At 40.9% G+C, this 18261-nt stretch overlaps 1 protein-coding gene across 1 annotated transcript in view; it reads right to left on the reverse strand.

Moving 5' to 3' along the window:
• The window catches only part of TMBIM4 (transmembrane BAX inhibitor motif containing 4), a 30844-nt gene extending 12994 nt beyond the window's left edge, over nt 1-17850 (reverse strand). The window contains exons 1-3 of the mRNA XM_015152213.3: nt 17680-17850; nt 3321-3429; nt 2260-2365 (exon numbers count right to left, since the gene is read on the reverse strand). Of these exons, the coding sequence (XP_015007699.1) occupies nt 2260-2365; nt 3321-3429; nt 17680-17776 (312 nt within the window). The 5' untranslated portion in view covers nt 17777-17850. The remainder of the gene's footprint in view (nt 1-2259; nt 2366-3320; nt 3430-17679) is intronic.
• Nucleotides 17851-18261: the final 411 nt, after the last annotated feature.

Consider the following 18261-nt stretch of genomic DNA (forward strand, 5'->3'; position numbering starts at 1 on the left):
TTGTTAAACCATTTTTAGCTATGGGCATGATGAACAGATTTAATAATCAGTGACTATCTTGCCTATAAGCATTTGGTTGATGCTTTTCTAGTGGGACCTCTCCCTGCTGGGCAAAAGTTGACCCATACCATCTTCCCACATAGAAATCAGTCTTTCTGAGAGGAGGCTACATGTAGATGTGAAGAGGAATTCTACATGGCCTTATTTTTTTTATACTTCCTCTCTCTTGAGACATAGCTGACTAGGCCAGGAGTTGGCTCTGACCCAAGGCCTGGCAACCCATATACTGACTAACAGCCTACAATGTGACCTGTGCCAACAACCAAGTGTACCAATCAGATTCTTTCTCTCTCCTTTCTTCCTTTTCCTTTCTTCCTCCCTCCCTCCTGCCCCCCTTCTTTCTTTTTAAGACAGGATCTCACTCTGTCACTGAGGTTGGAGGGCAGTGGTACAATCTCAACACGCTGCAACCTCCACCTCCTGGTTTAAGTGATCCTCCTGCCTCAGCCTCCAGAGTAGTGGGACTACAAGCATGTGCCATAACATCTGGCTTATTTTTCTATTTTTTGCAGAGACAAGGTCTCACTATGTTGCCTGGGCTGGTCTCGAACTACTGGACTCAAGCAATACGCCTGCCCCGGCCTCCCAAAGTGTGGGGATCACACAGGCGTGAGCCACCACGCCTGGACCAGATTCTTTCTGACCCAGGAATCTGAACTCAGAGATTAAAGCAATGGCAGTGGGAGCTAAAGTTAAATGACTCTATGGGGGCAAACGATGGGTCATATAAAAATTAAAGACAGAAAAAGGGAAAACAATGTATAAGGACAACTGAGGTAGAGAAGAGATGTAATAAAACGAGGGACAGGAGAACACAAACTCTTGTCACTGAATTGCCTATGATATCATCATTTCTGGAACCTTCCTCCAGTTCTCCAGTTAATCTTCTTGAAGAGGATTTGGGTTGGTGGGTTCTCAAGTTCTTACATCCTTAAACTCCTTGTTACTTGCGATAACTTGAGTTAGGACTGACAATCTTGCAAACAAAAGAGCTTAAGATTTAAAAGAATAATCTTTCCTATTACTGAAACTTTCAAAGTCATCAGCTTTTCTTTATCATTTTAACACAAACTCACCAGAATTCACAAACGTTTTAGTTTAAAGCATTTTAATCTAATCAATAGCTTTTCCCACTCCTATCTGACTACAAGTATTTGTTTGTTTGAGATGGGGTCTCACTCTGTCACCCAGGCTGGAGTTCAGTCACATGATCTCAGCTCACTGCAGCCTCCACCTCCCCCACCCCGTTCAAGTGATCCTCCCACCTCAGCCTCCTGAGTAGCTGGGACTACAGGTGTACACCATCATGCCCAGCTAATTTTTGTATTTTTTTGTAGACATGGGGTCTCACTACATTGTCCAGGCTGGTCTCAGACTCCTGGACTCCAGCAATCTGCCCACCTCAGCCTTCCAGAGTGCTGGGATTACAGGCATGAGCCACTGCGCCCACCCAAGTATTCTTAGTATTAGTTTGGAATGCTTTGAAGTAAATTTTTAAGGTTAGAATCTAGTCATACTGGATGAGAAGAGGCAAAATAATTTTTTAAACACATAACTTGAGGCTTAGCCCCTTATTCTGGTCATATTCTAAACTGAATTTTCATAAGTGGTAGTTTGGGTTTTAATTTTCACAAATATCTCAACACACATAACTTAAAGTTGGGTTCTCCCAACTATAATTTTGAAAGAAGTTACTAAAGCACATCATTTGAGCAAAATGGTTCCTTAAAAGACCAGAGTGGTAAGATAATAACACAGAAGAGTTAATAATAAAGAACTTAAATTTTATTAAATTAAAACCACAACATAATTTTTTTCCAAGAAAATAACAGAATATTAGCGGTAGAAGGTATCACAGGGATTTATCTACTTTAATATTCTCATTTTACATATGAAAAAAGTTAGGCACAGAAAGGCTAAATGCCTTGCCAAGTGTCACATAATCAGATAGCAGCAAAGCCAGGTCATCTGATTCCAATTCAGCATTTTTTCCACTACATAGTAATATTAATAGAAAAACTTTTGAAACTAATAAACTGTTAAAGGTTTTAAAAGACTATACAATTACAAGTAATTTCCTAAAGTACTCTAAAAAAACTCATTAATTTTGTTCTGCCATTGTTATATATGTATTATAAATGCATTTATTTAAAACTCAGGAATAATTGTTAAGGGAATAGAGAAAGTCAAAGTACTCACAAATCCAAAAAGTAGGTACAGGTTAAGGGGATACTTATGTCTGTTTAAAGTCAATGCAAAAATCAAACCCAGAGATCCGAGGGCAAACAGCAAAATTAAGGCAGGACTGAAAGACATAATATTAAGTGTTTCAACTTAAAAAAAATAGCATGAGCAGTATTATCCAATTTAATAAAATTTATCTATTGTATATGTTTATGAAAGTACAGGTAAAAAAAATCTGGAATGATCCACACCAAACTATCAAATTATTTTATATCTGGAAAATTTGAGGAGTACAAGGTAGAAAGGAGCCTCAGGACAAAGAAAAGAGCCCAAAATGAATGAGGGAAACTTTTCCTTTTTACCGTATAAACTTCTATAATATTTGAATAATGTTTGCAATTAGTACACTAATATTATACAATAAAGAAATTAAATAATAACTACTTTTTTAGGGTATTTGCCATATGGCTGTAATTTAAATTTAAGAATTATACCTCAAATAGTAAACTAATAGTTCAAGATCCCCCTTTGGTGGGGAGAAGGGACGACAGAAATTCTCTACTTCTATGAAAATATTCATTAGTTCCCCTTTCCTTTAATAAACTGTATCATGGAAATAATTATGATTCATCCCTGATTAAAGATTAGGGATGAATCATGCGGAGCTCTTTTGAAAACTTCTTGGTGAAATTATCCTAGTCTTGAGCCAAAAGCAAAATGAATGCACATTTATTTTTCAAATACTGTCTTAGGCTTTGAGCACAGGGAATATAGTCTAATAAAGTTTTTTAAAATTAAGATTTTTAAAAATGGCATGCAGAAAAAATTCTTAATACTATTCCAGGGGATGAGGGTTTAACCCTAAGAAACTGAAGCTAAAAAGTTCAGAGGTAAATACCATGTTGTGGAATATTTTTCTTCATCAAAAAAAAACTAATCAGGCTTATAAGAGTTAATGAACCTTTTTTACATTTTAACCTCAAAAGTTAATACAAAAAAAAGTGGATTTTGTTTATAATATGCCTTTGATCATATGCAATGTCTGAAAATGATTCATTATCATCTCATTACATTACCTCTCATGTACAAATGTCCGTATAGACTCAAAGTATAAAAAAACTGTTGAAGTCACTGTAGTTAAGAGAACTTGCAGAGAAAGAATGCTGTAGACTTTTCTTAGAAAGGCTAAAAGAGAAAACAAAATACATTACTATTTTCTTAAGCATTTATCATAGAACGGTAAAATCAAATTTCCTCTTTAAAAAATTGTTTCTTACATGTATTCTTTCCTAATTTTCATCCTAATAATGTAATATATAACTAAAACTAGACAAGAATACAAAGCTTCCAAAATAATTTTAAAATTGTATGAGATATCTAAAGCTCCCTACAAAAAACATGAGCCTAAAAAAATTAGTGGGCCAGAATGTAAATGATTTCATCAAAATGAAAAATGTATTAAATGCCTAGTTGTACACAGCAGGATACAACATAGCAAAAGACTAAAAGCAGAACATTTTAAAAGAATGATTATATTTTGAATCTAAAAAGGAGAAATAGAAAGCATATAAACCTAAGTTATTTTATGTCTTAATTTCAAAAATAGTAAAAATGTTTCCCCCAAATGAAACTTATCCTGAAAAGGCAAGTAATATATAAACTTACTTTCACTCATCTATTATTATTTCTCATTTATAGCACCCCTGCCTCTAGTTTCTATACAATAGAAAATCCTTACTTTCATAATATTTTGTTATCAATACCCAGAAATCACCTCTAAGGCTTAATGATTAAATGCTTATTATTAAAGTCTTCTGATACACAGTGAAACAAATAATACAATGAACTTCCAAGAACTCACTACTATCTTCAGAAATAAAACATTAATAACAGTTCCCACCTTCTCTCTTCACACTTCTGGCTAACTACAAATCGTCTTTCAAGATCCAGCCTTTCTCAGTTCCCCATTCTGAATTAGATGTTTCTCCTTCATGTTCCTGGGGAACCCTAAACGTACCACTAATCACTTTATAATTGATAAATCTACTTGTCCTTCACCCCCCTTACACTGTAAAGACCGAAAGCTCCCTAATAACCGGGAACAAGCCTAATTCATTTCCTTACTCCCACCACTCAGCCTAGTGGATGGCACTGAATAAACAGTCATTACATTTTATTTGCTTTTAAATAAATTTTTACTAAATTAATGAAGGGTGAATTTTACTAGTCAGGGAAGAGAAAAAGTATTATTCTGAAATGAAACAGAATAATGGTACCACTACTTAGAGAACTATGATTAGGCAGGCAATAAAAATCATGTTGAATGACTTTTACCCAACAAAAGAAAATGTGATGTTGTCTCTTGCCTATCATGGCAATGCTGGGTAGATGAGCATTAGATGGTGGATGTTCCTTTTGAAATACATTCCTACTAAAGACCTGGCTTTCCAAGGAAGGGTGAAGTCCTTTGATGGCATGTCAGCCAAATATCAAGTTAAAAAAAAATAAATAAAAATGAATCTTTCACAAGAATAAGGGAATTTTCATGAATACTAAGTATTTAATCATCAAAATGCCCAAATATTAAATCTTAATTTTTCCCTCTGGCACTCTTTCCAAAATCTAGAATGAGTTTTCCTAACGTCTTAAAACAAATTTTACTGGGCATATAATTTAACCAATGATTCATAAGAACACTGAGTGTCCATTGTATTTTGGCTTAGAGATAAACAGTTCTCAACTCCACAACAGATCTACGACTTACTTTCTTAAAAAGGCCCTCATGTCTGAATGCTTTGGGAAGTCATTTCTATCTTTTTCATAAAAGCAGGGTAAAGAATATTCTACTGGCATGGACAATATTATTTGGGCTATCTTTCTTCAAATTTAATTATTAAACCAAAGGTCAAGCCATTACACCTGCAAGGGATTTTTCTGGACTATGAGAAAAAAAAAATTGTATTCTTTACACTATAGCCTCCATGTCCTGGACTCAAACCATCCTCTAGCCTCAGCCTCCCAAGTAGCTGGGAATACAGGCCCACACCACCACACCAGGATGGGGTGTGTGTGTGTGTGTGTGTGTGAGAGAGAGAGAGAGAGACAGGGTCTCACTCTGTAGAGAGAGAGAGAGAGACAGGGTCTCACTGTAGAGAAAGAGAGAGAGACAGGGTCTCACTCTGTCGCCTAGGCTTAAGAGCAGTGGTGTGATGATTCGCTGCAGCTCCAGTCTCCAGGGCTCAAGCAATTCTCCTAAACTCAGCCTGCCCAGTAGCTAGTACTACAGGCACATGCCACTACGCCCAGCTAATTTTCTTGTATTTTTTGTAGAGATGGGGTTTCACCACGTTCCCAGGGTGGTCTTGAACCCCTGGGCTCAAGTGATCCACCCACTTTGGCCTCCCAAAGTGTTGGGATTATAGGCATGAGCCACCATGACTGGCCCTGGAATGTATTCTTTACTTCTCATACCCTATTAGGTACCTCATGTAACTCAAAGCCAATCCATATGATATGTATTCTCAAGCACTGAAAATCAGTGTTATTTCTTACCATTTTGTAAAACTGTTTTACAGTTCAAAACAATGTGCACATTAAGATCTAATGTTTATTTGTATATCTGTGTATGTACTCAAGTGCATACATAATAAAAGACTAGAATAATATACATCCAAGTGCTCGTATACCCTGCGCAGTATTACTAAGGATAATTTGCATATTCAGTTCTTTACTAATCTGTGTTTTTTAGATACTAGCAATATGTATTACTATTGCAATTCAAAACATTTTAAAGAAACTTGTGCTAAGCCTTTAAGTTCATACTAAAAAATTATCCTTAAGCAGATATTGCAGACCACAACTTTTTCTATACTCTAGTATCATAAGCCAAATCCCAGGCAAAAGCAGTATTGACACCCATTGTGAATAATATAAGTAGCAGCAAAGGACATGCATATACAGCTTTCAGGAAAATATAAAGGATTCAACATGAAAAGAATATTACTCAAATTTTCCAATTTTTGTTGAGTCCTCATTTCTTCCCTGCTATTTGACATCTCAAACTTAACATGGCCAAAATTGGAGCTCTTCATTTATCCATATTTGCTGTTCACCCAGTCTTCTCATCAACAACCAGCACCAACATCCTCAAAGCCAAAAACATAGAAGTCATCTTTGATTACCCCCTCCCTGTTCCCAATCTATCATCAACTACCGCAGTTCTACCTTTGAAAGTGCAATGTATCTGCCTCTTTTGGTCTCCTCTGTTACCTCCCTAGTCAAAGTGTGCCTAATCTCTCACCTGGACCACTGGAGGAACCTTCTAATTGGTCCCCATGCTTTCACTCTTGTCCCCCTGTTTCTCCACATACTCTGTCAAACTGATATCTTTGTAAAGTAAACCATATCATGTGACTCTGCTTAAATACTTAAATAATCGTTTCACTTAAAATAAAATACAAAAGATTTTATAGGACCTACAAGATCCTACATGATGTAGAACCTTTCCAATCTCATCTCAGCACTCTCCCTCTTCCTCACCAAGCTTTACCCACATTAGTTACCTTCCTGCTTTGGGGCCTTTGCACTTGCTGTTTCCTCTACTCAGAATGCCCTTATCCTTCTTTACATGAAGTGGTGGTTTAAGATAAGTCACAGTTCTCTGACACTCCCTTCAAGTGAGTCCTAACAAAAAGAATGATGCGAAAGTGGCAGGGTGCTACTTCTAAGACCGAGTCATAAAAGGCATTACGGCTTCCTCCTGCTGTTTCTTAGATCATTACCTCTGGGACAGTGTTTCTCAACCTTGTTTTCATTATTCCCCACGTAAGTAGCCTTCCAGGTATTTTTTCCTAATAGCCCCCTCAATAAAATTTTAATGCCACAAATTTATTATATATCTGTTGTACCATCACCCTTTGGAAGGATATATGCCATTATAAAATCTTAAGTTGTTTTAGATCTTCAGATCCCTCTAAAGAACCAACTCTCACCTAATGGGGTCAATAGCACCCCATTAAGAATCCATACTCAGGGAAGGCCAGCTATGTTGTGAGCAAACTCATGGAGCCCTATGGAAAAACACATGTGAGAGGAAAGTAAGGTCTCCTGCCAACAGCCAGTGAGAAACCAGGGACTCCTATAAATAGCCCTGTGAGTAGCCTGTCTGGAAGCACATCCTTCATCCCCAGTCAAGCCTCCAGACGACCAGCACTAGCCAGTATCTTGACCACAACCTAGGACAAACTCTAAACTAAAACCACCCAGATTATTAACTCTCAGAAACTAAGATGATGTTTATTATTTTAAAGCACTAAGGTTTAGGGTAATTTGTGACACAAACAGAATTAATATATATCTTGGTACTTGGAAGTGGGGTGCTGCCATACCAAACACCTAAAATATGGGAGACAGCCTTTGGAATCAGGTAATAGATGGAAGCTGGCAGATCGGTGAGATGAAGGCTAAAAGAGCCTTGAAGAAACTGTTTGTAGAAAGTTAATGCGTTTGAGGCTGCTGCAGGTGACGGCTTAAAGGAAAGTGGGTAAAATTTTGTGCAAACTGGAGGAAAGAGAATGCTTATTATATATTCAGGAAAAGTTGAGCAACAGTGTTAGCTATGTTAACATCAAAAGTAGAAAATGTGCTTAATCAAGTGGGTGATCAAACTAAGGAGACTTCTAGAGTGTTGAAGGTACCTGCTGGCTTCTTGTTGCTTATACTAAAATGTAAGAGAAGAGATACACAGCTAAAGGAAGAACTGTTAAAACAAAAAGATGGGCCAGGCGCCGTGGCTCACGCCTCTAATCCCAGCACTTTGGGAGGCCGAGGCGGGCGCAACATGAGGTCAGGAGATCAAGACCATCCTGGCTAACACAGTGAAACCCCATCTCTACTAAAAATACAAAAATTAGCTGAGCATGGTGGCGGGCGCCTGTAGTCCCAGCTACTCAGGAGGCTGAGGCAGGAAAATGGCATCAACCTGGGAGGCGGAGCTTGCAGTGAGCCAAAGAGATTGCACCACTGCACTCTGCACTCCAGCCTGGGCAACAGAGCAAGACTCCGTCTCAAAAAAAAGATGAAAGCCTTCTGACTCAGGGACATCAAAAAAATACATAAAGAGCATAATTGTAAAATCCTTAGTTAAGACCTCACAAATATCCAAAACTGTGCCTCAAAAAAAAAAAAAAAAAAAACAACAACAACAAAAAAAAACATTCAGGCCAGGCGCGGTGGCTCACACCTGTAATCCCAGCACTTTGGGAGGCCAAGGCAGGTGGATCAAGGTCAGGAGTACAAGACCATCCTGGTCAACATGGTGGAACCCTGTCTCTACTAAAAATACAAAAATTAGCTGGGCGTGGTGGCATGTGCCTGTAATCCCAGCTACTCAGGAGGCTAAGGCAGGAGAATCGCTTGAACCAGGGAGACGGAAGGAGTCGGAGGTTGCAGTGAGCCGAGATCACACCACTGCACTGCAGCCTGGTGACACAGCAAGACTGTCTCAAAAAAACAAAAAACAAAAAAAAACAAAACAAAACAAAAAAAAAACACCTTCAAACAATAGGACAATAGGGCTTTTGAGAAACTTAAGGAAGTTTTCACTGAGCAGTCTCAGCCAAAGTTCATGCTAAGACATTTTTGGGTGTGGCTTTTATTATTGAATGGAATGAAACCCAGTTAAGAATCACAAGACACCTACAAAGTTTTCTGAAGAATTACATTGGCAAAAATACCACCTCATATTATCCACCACTGGATGTTGAGTATGGCAGTACAGATCATTTGTCTTTTTAGTTTAAAAATATTTGAGGGGAGCTGTACTTAAGGAACTACACCTAGGGAGCTACACCTAGTGAGCTTCATCAACACCTGGGGTTAATTTAGATGATGAGATTCTGGACTTTGAGATGATGCTATACTGGGGTATTATGCAGGATCTTAATTTGCATATGGAAGACAGATAAGTAATTTGTGACCAGAGGGAAGACTGTGGTAGTTTAAAATATGGCTACAGATTATTTGGCACTAGCTTCAAAAGGTGGAACCTAAATCCCCTCCCCTTGAGAATGGACTGGACTTAGTGACTTGCTTCTGATTAATAGAATAAGGAAGATGTAATGATTTGTATGATTCCATGACTAGGTCATAAAAGTCACTGAGGCTTCCTCCTTGCTCTCCCCTGGATTGCTTGCTCCGGAGGAAGTCAGCTGCCATGTCATGAGGACACTCAAGCAGCCCTGTAGGAGAGGTTCATGTGGCAAGGAACTGACGCCTCCAGTCAATAGCTATGGGAATGAAATTTCCCAAAAGCAGATCCTCTAGCCCAGTCAAGCCTTCATGTGACTGCAGTCCTGGCCAATCATCTTGACTGGAGCCTCATGAGAGACCCTTAGTCAGAACTACCTGGGTAAGACCCTCCCAAATTCTTGACACTCAGAAATTGTGTAATAAATACTTGCTATGTTAAGCTACTAAATTTGGGGGCAATTTGTTACAAAGCAATAGATAGCTAATCTGCCTGGCTAGCTCCTTCTCATATAATCCACCTGCCATCTCCCTTAAGAGTTCTTCCTCTGGCCATTCCTTAACTAAAATAGCTGCCACCCTAAACGCTAGTTTCTACTCACACCTGTTTCTTTTCTTCAGCGCTAGGGGGTTATTTGCTTACCTCTTTAGGGTCTGTCTTTCCTACTGCCTCATCCAAATGACAACTCTGGAGGTCTGAGACACTGTCTGTCTGGTCACCACTAGATCCCTAACATCTAAGACAAAGCCTAGTCAAGTTTTGTAAACAAAGGAAAATGCTCACCTTCACTCACATAGCTAAAAGAAATGGAAATTAACACATGATTACATTTTTACCTACCAGAAGAGTCAGCAAAGTACGGCCCATGGGCCAAAGCCAGCCCATTACCTGGGTTTGTAACTGAAGTTTTACTGGGACACAATCGCACTCACTCACTTATGTATCCTCTACAACTGCTTTTGCACAATGGCAGAGTTGAGCTGGAACAGAGATCTTATGGCCCAGAAAGCTGAATATATTTCTTATTTGGCCCTTTGTAGACAATGTTCACCATCCTTGATCTACGAGATTGCCAGAGATGAAAAAGTCTGATGATATTCAGTGTGGGTGAGGGTGCAGAAGGTATCCCCATATATTGTTTGCTGAAGGTACAATCTCTCTAGAGAACTGATCAATCAAATTTAAAATGCACATACTCTTTTGCCTCATTTCACTTCCAAAAATTTATAGTAAAGTCATAATGGAGAAATTTACAAAGATATAGAAGGATGTTCCCTGAGGCACTATTTGAAGGAATAAAAAAAAGGGTAACAACCATCAAGTGGGGATGGTTACATAAATTATGGTATATACATACTATGAAACTATGAAAGACTACTGCAGAATAAACTAGCTTAACAGACTATATCATATATATATTACAATACACTATATATACTAGTTTAATCAGCACTGTAAAAGTGCTCGAGACTATACTCAGAAATTCATTCTCACATCATTTTTTTTTTAATTAAAAAGTAAACTTTAATGTCGAAAATGCAAACTTGGGGAGGCAGAAAGATCACACACAAGGCTGTCACCTCACACTTGGGTTGCACAGCAGCCGGGCAGAGGTGCTCATCACTTCCCAGACAGGGTGACAGCCGGGCAGAGGCCCACCTCACATCCCAGTCAATTGGGTGGCCAGGCAGAGGAACTCCTCACTTCCCAGACGGGCGGTGGCCGGGCAGAGGCGCTCATCACTTGCCAGACGGGGCGGTGGCCGGGCAGAGGCACTCATCACTTTCCAGACGGGGCGGTGGCTGGGGCAGAGGCGCTCATCACTTCCCATACCGGTGGCAGCCGGGTAGAGGCGCTCATCACTTCCCAGACCGGTGGCAGCCGGGCAGAGGCGCTCATCACTTCCCAGACGGGGCAGTGGCCGGGCAGAGGCGCTCATCACTTCCCAGACCGGTGGCAGCCGGGTAGAGGCGCTCCTCACTTCCCAGACAGGGCGGTGGCCGGGCAGAGGCGCTCATCACTTCCCAGACCGGTGGCAGTCGGGTAGAGGCGCTCCTCGCTTCCCAGACAGGGCGGTGGCCGGGCAGAGGCGCTCATCACTTCCCAGACCGGTGGCAGTCGGGTAGAGGCGCTCCTCGCTTCCCAGACAGGGCGGTGGCCGGGCAGAGGGGGCAGCAGCTAGGCAGAGGCGCTCCTCACATCCCAGTCAGCTGGGCGGCCAGGCAGAGGAACTCCTCACTTCCCAGACAGGGCCGCCGCCGGAGGGAGGGACTCCTCACTTCCCAGACAAGGCGGCGGCCGGGCAGAGGCGCTCATCACTTCCCAGATGATGCCGGGGCTGGGCAAAGGCGCTCACTTCCCAGACAGGCCGGCGACCGGGCAGAGGCGCTCCTCACATCCCAGTCAGTTGGGCGGCCAGGCAGAGGAACTCTTCACTTCCCAGACAGGGCAGCAGCCAGGCAGATGGGCGCCGCACTTCCCAGAGAGGTCAGCGGCCAGGCAGAGGCCTCCTCACTTCCCAGAGGGGTCTTCTCATAAAATTTTTTTGTAGCCTCATAATTTGTTGTTTTCCACCAGTGAACCTTGACATTTTAGATGTATATTATTCAAAAAGTATCTTTCAGAAAATATACACATTATTATGGGTGCAGCACAGCAACATGGCACAAGTATACATATGTAACAAACCTGCACGTTATGCACATGTACCCTACAACTTAAAGTATAATAATAATAAATAAATTAAAAAAAAAAAAAAAGAAAATATACACATTACAAGCAGCTAGTTTTTGTTTGTTTGTTTTTTGTTTTTTTGAGTCAGGGACTCGCTCTGTCGCCCAGGGTGGAGTGCAGTGGTGTGATCTGGGCTCACTGCAACCTCCGCCTCCCAGGTTAAAGTGATTCTCCTGTCTCAGCCTTCTGAGTAGCTGGGATGACAGGCACACGCCACCACACTTGGCTAATTTTTTGTATTTTAGTAGAGACAGGGTTTCACCGTGTTGCGTAGGCTAGTCTCGAACTCCTGAGCTCAGGCAATCTGCTAGCCTTAGCCTCCCAAAGTGCTAGAATTATAGGCGTGAGCCACTGCACCGAGCCGCTTTATTTATTCATTTATTTATTTTGGCAGAGCATTTTTAACCTTTTAAGTAGTAACGCACCAAAGACAAATGAGAACCACTTATTTAGTACCGGTGTAGTCAGCTTAAGTTACCAACCTAGTGATAAGAACTCCTAAATAAAATGCTCCTGCATAATTTAAATATTTATGGTGAACAAATGCTGAGTATCTGGTATTGCAATCAGCTCTGTTATACTGACGTGAGGGATGTAGAAGCAAATCAAGAATAAAATTAATTCTTTCCTTAAAACAGTCTATAGGCCAAGTGCATTAGCTCATGCCTGTAATCACAGCACTTTGGGAGGCCAACACTGGAGGAGTATTTAAAATGAAATAATTGCCTGACCCTTAAAACCACTTGGTATAGTTGGAAGAGCAGCAATTATGCCTCTTTTACAGATAAGGAATCTAAGAATCAGAAAGGCAAAGTAACCTGCCTCTCTACATTGCTGTCAACCAGGACTGTGTTTAATTTTCAGACCCTTAAATCCAGGGCTCTTTCTACCACACTGTACTATTCCCCAACATCACTAAAAAAAGGCCATTCTTCTCACTATACCGTATGGCATGTCATTCTCACCTTTCCATGCCTCATCACAAATTCTGTCTCCCCCATCTCCACCCCGTGAATTCCCTTCACAAACAGTAGATCTCTCTCATCTGCAGTTTTGCTTTTCAAGGTTTCAGTTACCCATGGTCAACTACAGTCTGGAAATATCACCTACAATAAGATATCTTGAGAGAGAGACACCACTTCATATAACTTTTATTATAGTATATTGTTATATTTGTTCTATCTTATTAATAGCTATTGTATTAACACAATATGGAATGTATCTGCCACACATAAAGAGGGACTACTGTATGCAAACTCAGTCCTCCACTGGGATTTCACTTCCTCTTATAGCTCTCCTAGATTATTCCAGTTCACACTGTAAAAGTGATTATATGTCATACCCAACTAAATCAGAGCTGAGTAGCTGAGGGAAAACTCATTCAGGGTGAATAGCACAGTTTTACCTAGCAGCTGCTGAAACAACCTGCTGTGACTATCAAAATAGTTGTTTGCCAGTTCCCAAATGCTTCTCTAGTGCCAATGAAGGTTCTTGCAAAGCAATACGTAATATTGTTCTAATAAAATCCCCAACCTTCTCTTTGTTCCTCAGACCACCCCGATCTGTATGTATACCCCAAGTGGCAATTTTGTTATTCCCAAACAAAGTGTTTAATTTATCTCTTTATTTTATTTTGTCTTCAACAACACACTCTTGATTCCTTCCCCAAACACCCTCCAAACTTGGTACTTTAGAATTTAATTAAGCTGCTAGCATAGATTAGTTTGGCTAGTGGCCAACCTAACTAATGCCTTAAGAACAGTAACTGTGACTTCCAAAACTTTTATTTACCTCACTGTCTTTACATACATTAGAAAGGAGTTGTCCAAAAAATATTTTTATGTATTAAATGTTATGTTAATGGTTCAAATGTTTCCTTAATGGCAGTCCCTTGAGTCACCAAGGCCTCTCTAATGAATGCCTTCTATTCACACACCTGATACCACCTCTAGTCATTTAATTTGCTGCAGTGGCTGCCATATTCTATCCCTGTCCTACCCTGAAGTAACCTACTTTGGGTAGATTTAATGCAATCCTTATCAAAATCCCAATGGCATCTTTCACAGAAATAGAAAGTCCATTCTAAAATTTATATGGAATGTCCCAAATTGCCAAAACAATATTTAAAAAGAACAACAAAGCTGGAGATCTCACATTCCTGATTTCAAAACTTATTATTACATAAGCCACAGTAATCAAAACAGTGTAGTAATAGCATAAAGACAGAGACATATAGACCAATGGAATACAACACAGCTCCAAGAATAAATCCTGGTATATATGATCCTTTTTTTTTTTTTTTTTTTTTTGGAGACACGGTCTCACTCTGTTGCCTAGGCTGGAGTGCAGTGGCACAATCACAGCTTGCTGCAGCCTCAACCTCCCACGCTCAGGTGATTCTCCCATCTTGGCCTCCCAAGGTGTTAGGATTACAGGTGTGAGCCACTGCACCCAACCTTGTGAATCTTCTTTAGTAGGGTATGTGTTCAAGTCTTTTGCCTGTATTTTAATCAGGCTATTTGTCTTCTTATTGTTGAGTTTTAAGAGTTATTTTGTATATTTTGTGTAACAGTCCTTTATTAGATATTTCTTTTGCAAATATTTTCTCCCAGTATGTAGTCTATCTTATTCTCTTGACTTTCTTCACTTTAAAATCAGGTTGTTTTTTGTTATTGAATGGTAGGATTTCCTTATGTATTCTGGATATTGGCCCCTTATAGGATATATGATTTGCAAATATTTTCACCCATTTTATAGGCCTTTTCACTCTGTTGTGTTCTTTGATAAACAGAAGTCTTAAATTTCAAACGTACCACTCTGGTACAGAATGTTATTAGTGCAGGAGGCTTGGGGAAAAGCAGAAAGGGTACATAAGAACTCTGTTCCTTCTGCTAAATTTTGCTATGAACCTAAAATTGCTTTAAAAAAATTTATTGGGCAAAGGACTTGAATAACATTTCTCTAAGGAAAATGCATAAATGCCCCACAAGCATATTTTTAAAATGTGCAACATCATTAAATCATTAGAGAAATGCAAATCAAAACCAAAGGGACATATCACCTCACACTCATCTGATGGCTACTTTCATTTTAAAAAAGAAAGAAAAGAACAGAATGTGTTGGCAAAGATGTAGAAAAAGGTGAACCCTTGTGCACTGTTGCTGAGAATGTAAAATGATGTAGCCCCCATCAAAAACAGTATGGCAGTTCCTTAAATAATTAAAAATAGAACTACCACACAATCCAGCGATTCCACTTCTGGGTATATATTCAAAAGAATTAAAGCAGAGTCTTGAAGAGGTATGTGCACACCTATATTCACGACAACACTATTCAAAACAGTCAAGAGGTAGAAGCAACACAAATATCCATCAATGGATGAATAAACAAACTTTGGTATATACATACAAAGTAATATTATTGTCTTAAAAAGAAAATTGTTGGCCGGGCGCGGTGGCTCACGCCTGTAATCCCAGCACTTTGGGAGGCCGAGATGGGCAGATCACGAGGTCAGGAGATCGAGACCATCCTGGCTAACACGGTGAAACCCCGTCTCTACTAAAAAATACAAAAAATTAGCCGGGCGTGGTGGCGGCGCCTGTAGTCCCAGCTACTCGGGAGGCTGAGGCAGGAGAATGGCGTGAACCCGGGAGGCGGAGCTTGCAGTGAGCTGAGATCCGGCCACCGCACTCCAGCCTGGGCGACAGAGCAAGACTCCGTCTCAAAAAAAAAAAAAAAAAAAAAAAAAAAAAAAAAAAAAAAATTGTGCAGCCAGGTGCAGTGGCTCATGCCTGTAATCCCAGCACTTTGTGAGGCTGAGGTGGGAGGATCGCTTGAGTCCAGGAGTTCAAGATTGGCCTGGGCAACATGGAGAAACCCGCCTCTACCAAAAATATAAAACAATTAGCCAGGCATGGTGACCTGCGTTAGTAATGCCAACTACTTGGGAGACTGAAGTGGGAGGATCACCTGAGCCCAGAAGGTAGAGGCTGCAGTGAGCAGTGATCTCACCACTGCACTCCAGCCTGGGTGGCAAAGTGAGACCCTGTCTCAAAAAAAAAAAAAGGAAATTCTAACATATGCCACAACATGGATGTATTTGAAGACATTATGATAATTGAAATAAGCCAATCACAAAAAAACAAATACTGATCGTATCAGAGAAGCCAAATTTACAAAGGGAGAAAGTGAAATGGTGGTTCCAGGGACTAGGGGAAGGAAGCAATGGAGAGTTAATAGGTACAGAGTTTCAGTTTTGCAAGATTAAAAAGTTCTGGATATTCGATGGTGTATAAGTTTAGTCTAAAGTTATCCCTTTAAGTTCGGCCTAGGGGTTCTCGGTATATAGTGAACTATAACCTAACTGAATGTGTAAACAAGCTGTAACCTACGCTTGAACCAATCACTGAGTTTCAGCCAACCAAAGACGGCCAAGTGTTCAAACCATGTTCAAATAGGGCAAAAGCCAGGCTGTAACCAATCAACTGTTTCTGTACCTCACTTCCATTTTCTGTACATCACTTTACTTTCTCTCTCCATAAATTTTCTCCCACCAAGGGGCAGCACTGGTCACTTTGAACCTATTCTGGTTCCGGGACCTGCCCAATTCACAAATCATTCTGTGCTTAAACTCCGTTAGATTTAATGTGTCTAAAGCTTTTCTTTTAACAGTGCACAACCATGTGAATAACTTAACACTACTGAACTGTACACTTAAAAATAGTTAAGATGGTAAATTTTATGTTACCTGTATTTTACCACAATTTTTTTTAAAAAAGCTGAATTCACTTGCCAAAATAATTTCAAAATTCAATTCCAAAAATATAAATGCTAGGCACCAAGATTCTTGGTGCATCAGAACTATCTTCATCCTTCCTTTTCCAGAACAAGTTCTAGGCACCAAGATTCTTAGCACATCAGAACTATCTTCATCTTTCCTTTTCCAGAACAACTTCCAGCTGCCTAGACAGGCTGAAAGTCTGGGGCAGTTTCGGTGATCAAATGGCCAAACTAGAGCAGACAATGGCTTCCACGTAGATGAAGCTAAGGATTTTAAATTCAAAAATTTCTGCCCATTGGCTACTACGTAATAACTTAAAACATTGATACTGACTTAGGAAGCTTCTGTGTTCAGCAACTTCCTCAATAATACTCAGAAAGACCTGTTGCATTCTGGGCCCTGCGGACAGGAAATAGTGCCGTCAGGGAGCCTACAGCCTAGCATAGGACGGTAAATATAAACATGTAACGCGGCACCCCACAGAACAAAAGCATTAGGCCGCTGATTCCACTCGTGTGTACGTCACAGTGATCAACTGACTCATTTCCATCACGTTTCTTTTCACTTCAAGATGCCAAATTAAAGCTGCGGCGGTTTCCATCCGTCCCTTCCTACACCGCGGCGCCCGCTGGGGATCCGAGGCGCACAGAGGGGAGCTGCAAGTCTTCTGGGCCTGGGCCCTCCTACACCCGCTAGGAGGGGAGGGAGCGCCTCTCCCGACTCCCGGAGGAGGGCGCCAGTCCTCCGGTTCCCGGAGAAAGAGGGCAGGGAGCTCAGCCCTCTTTCTCCTGAGTCCCGGGAGACGGCCGCTGTCCCTCTGAAGCCGGAAGTCGGCTTCTAAAGACCGAGCATTGCGGACAAGCGGCTGGGAGGCACTGGAGAGGGGACAACGTACCCATTCGGATGTGCACGCTGGCGGAGGCCACGCTGCTGCCATAGTTGAAGTCGTCCTCGATCGAGGAGCAAGGGTACCGGGAGTCGGGGTCAGCCATGACGGCAACAGCACCCCTACCCGCCCTGGCCGAGCAACCGCAACCGCCTCCTATCCTCTTCCGCGAAGAAGAGCCCAGCCCCAACAAGTCGAGCGGCGTCGGCGGGCGAATCCCGAGCGAGTCGATTTTCTCGCCTCAAAAATTCCAGCTGGGCGGAGAAAGCGGGGATGGCTCCGAGTTAGGATGGAAGAGAAAATGGTTTACATTCCCGGCGTCATCTGAAGTGAAACTTTTCTCAGATTGTTCTCAACAAACTTTTTAAGTCCTCTCACCTGGAGAGTTGCTAGTGATAGAACCCATGTCCCAGTCACCCATCCACTCAACAAATACCCATCTCATTCATCCACTCTTTCAATAATCACACCGAGGATGCGTTTTTACCATTATTTTAAAATAATAATATATATTTATTGGGCACTTTCTATAAACTAGGCTTTCTGAATGAAGTAATATTTAATCCTGAAAGGCAAGTAGGGGCCAACCAG

Source organism: Macaca mulatta, chromosome 11 (assembly GCF_049350105.2).
Source record: "Macaca mulatta isolate MMU2019108-1 chromosome 11, T2T-MMU8v2.0, whole genome shotgun sequence".
NCBI lineage: Eukaryota > Metazoa > Chordata > Mammalia > Primates > Cercopithecidae > Macaca > Macaca mulatta.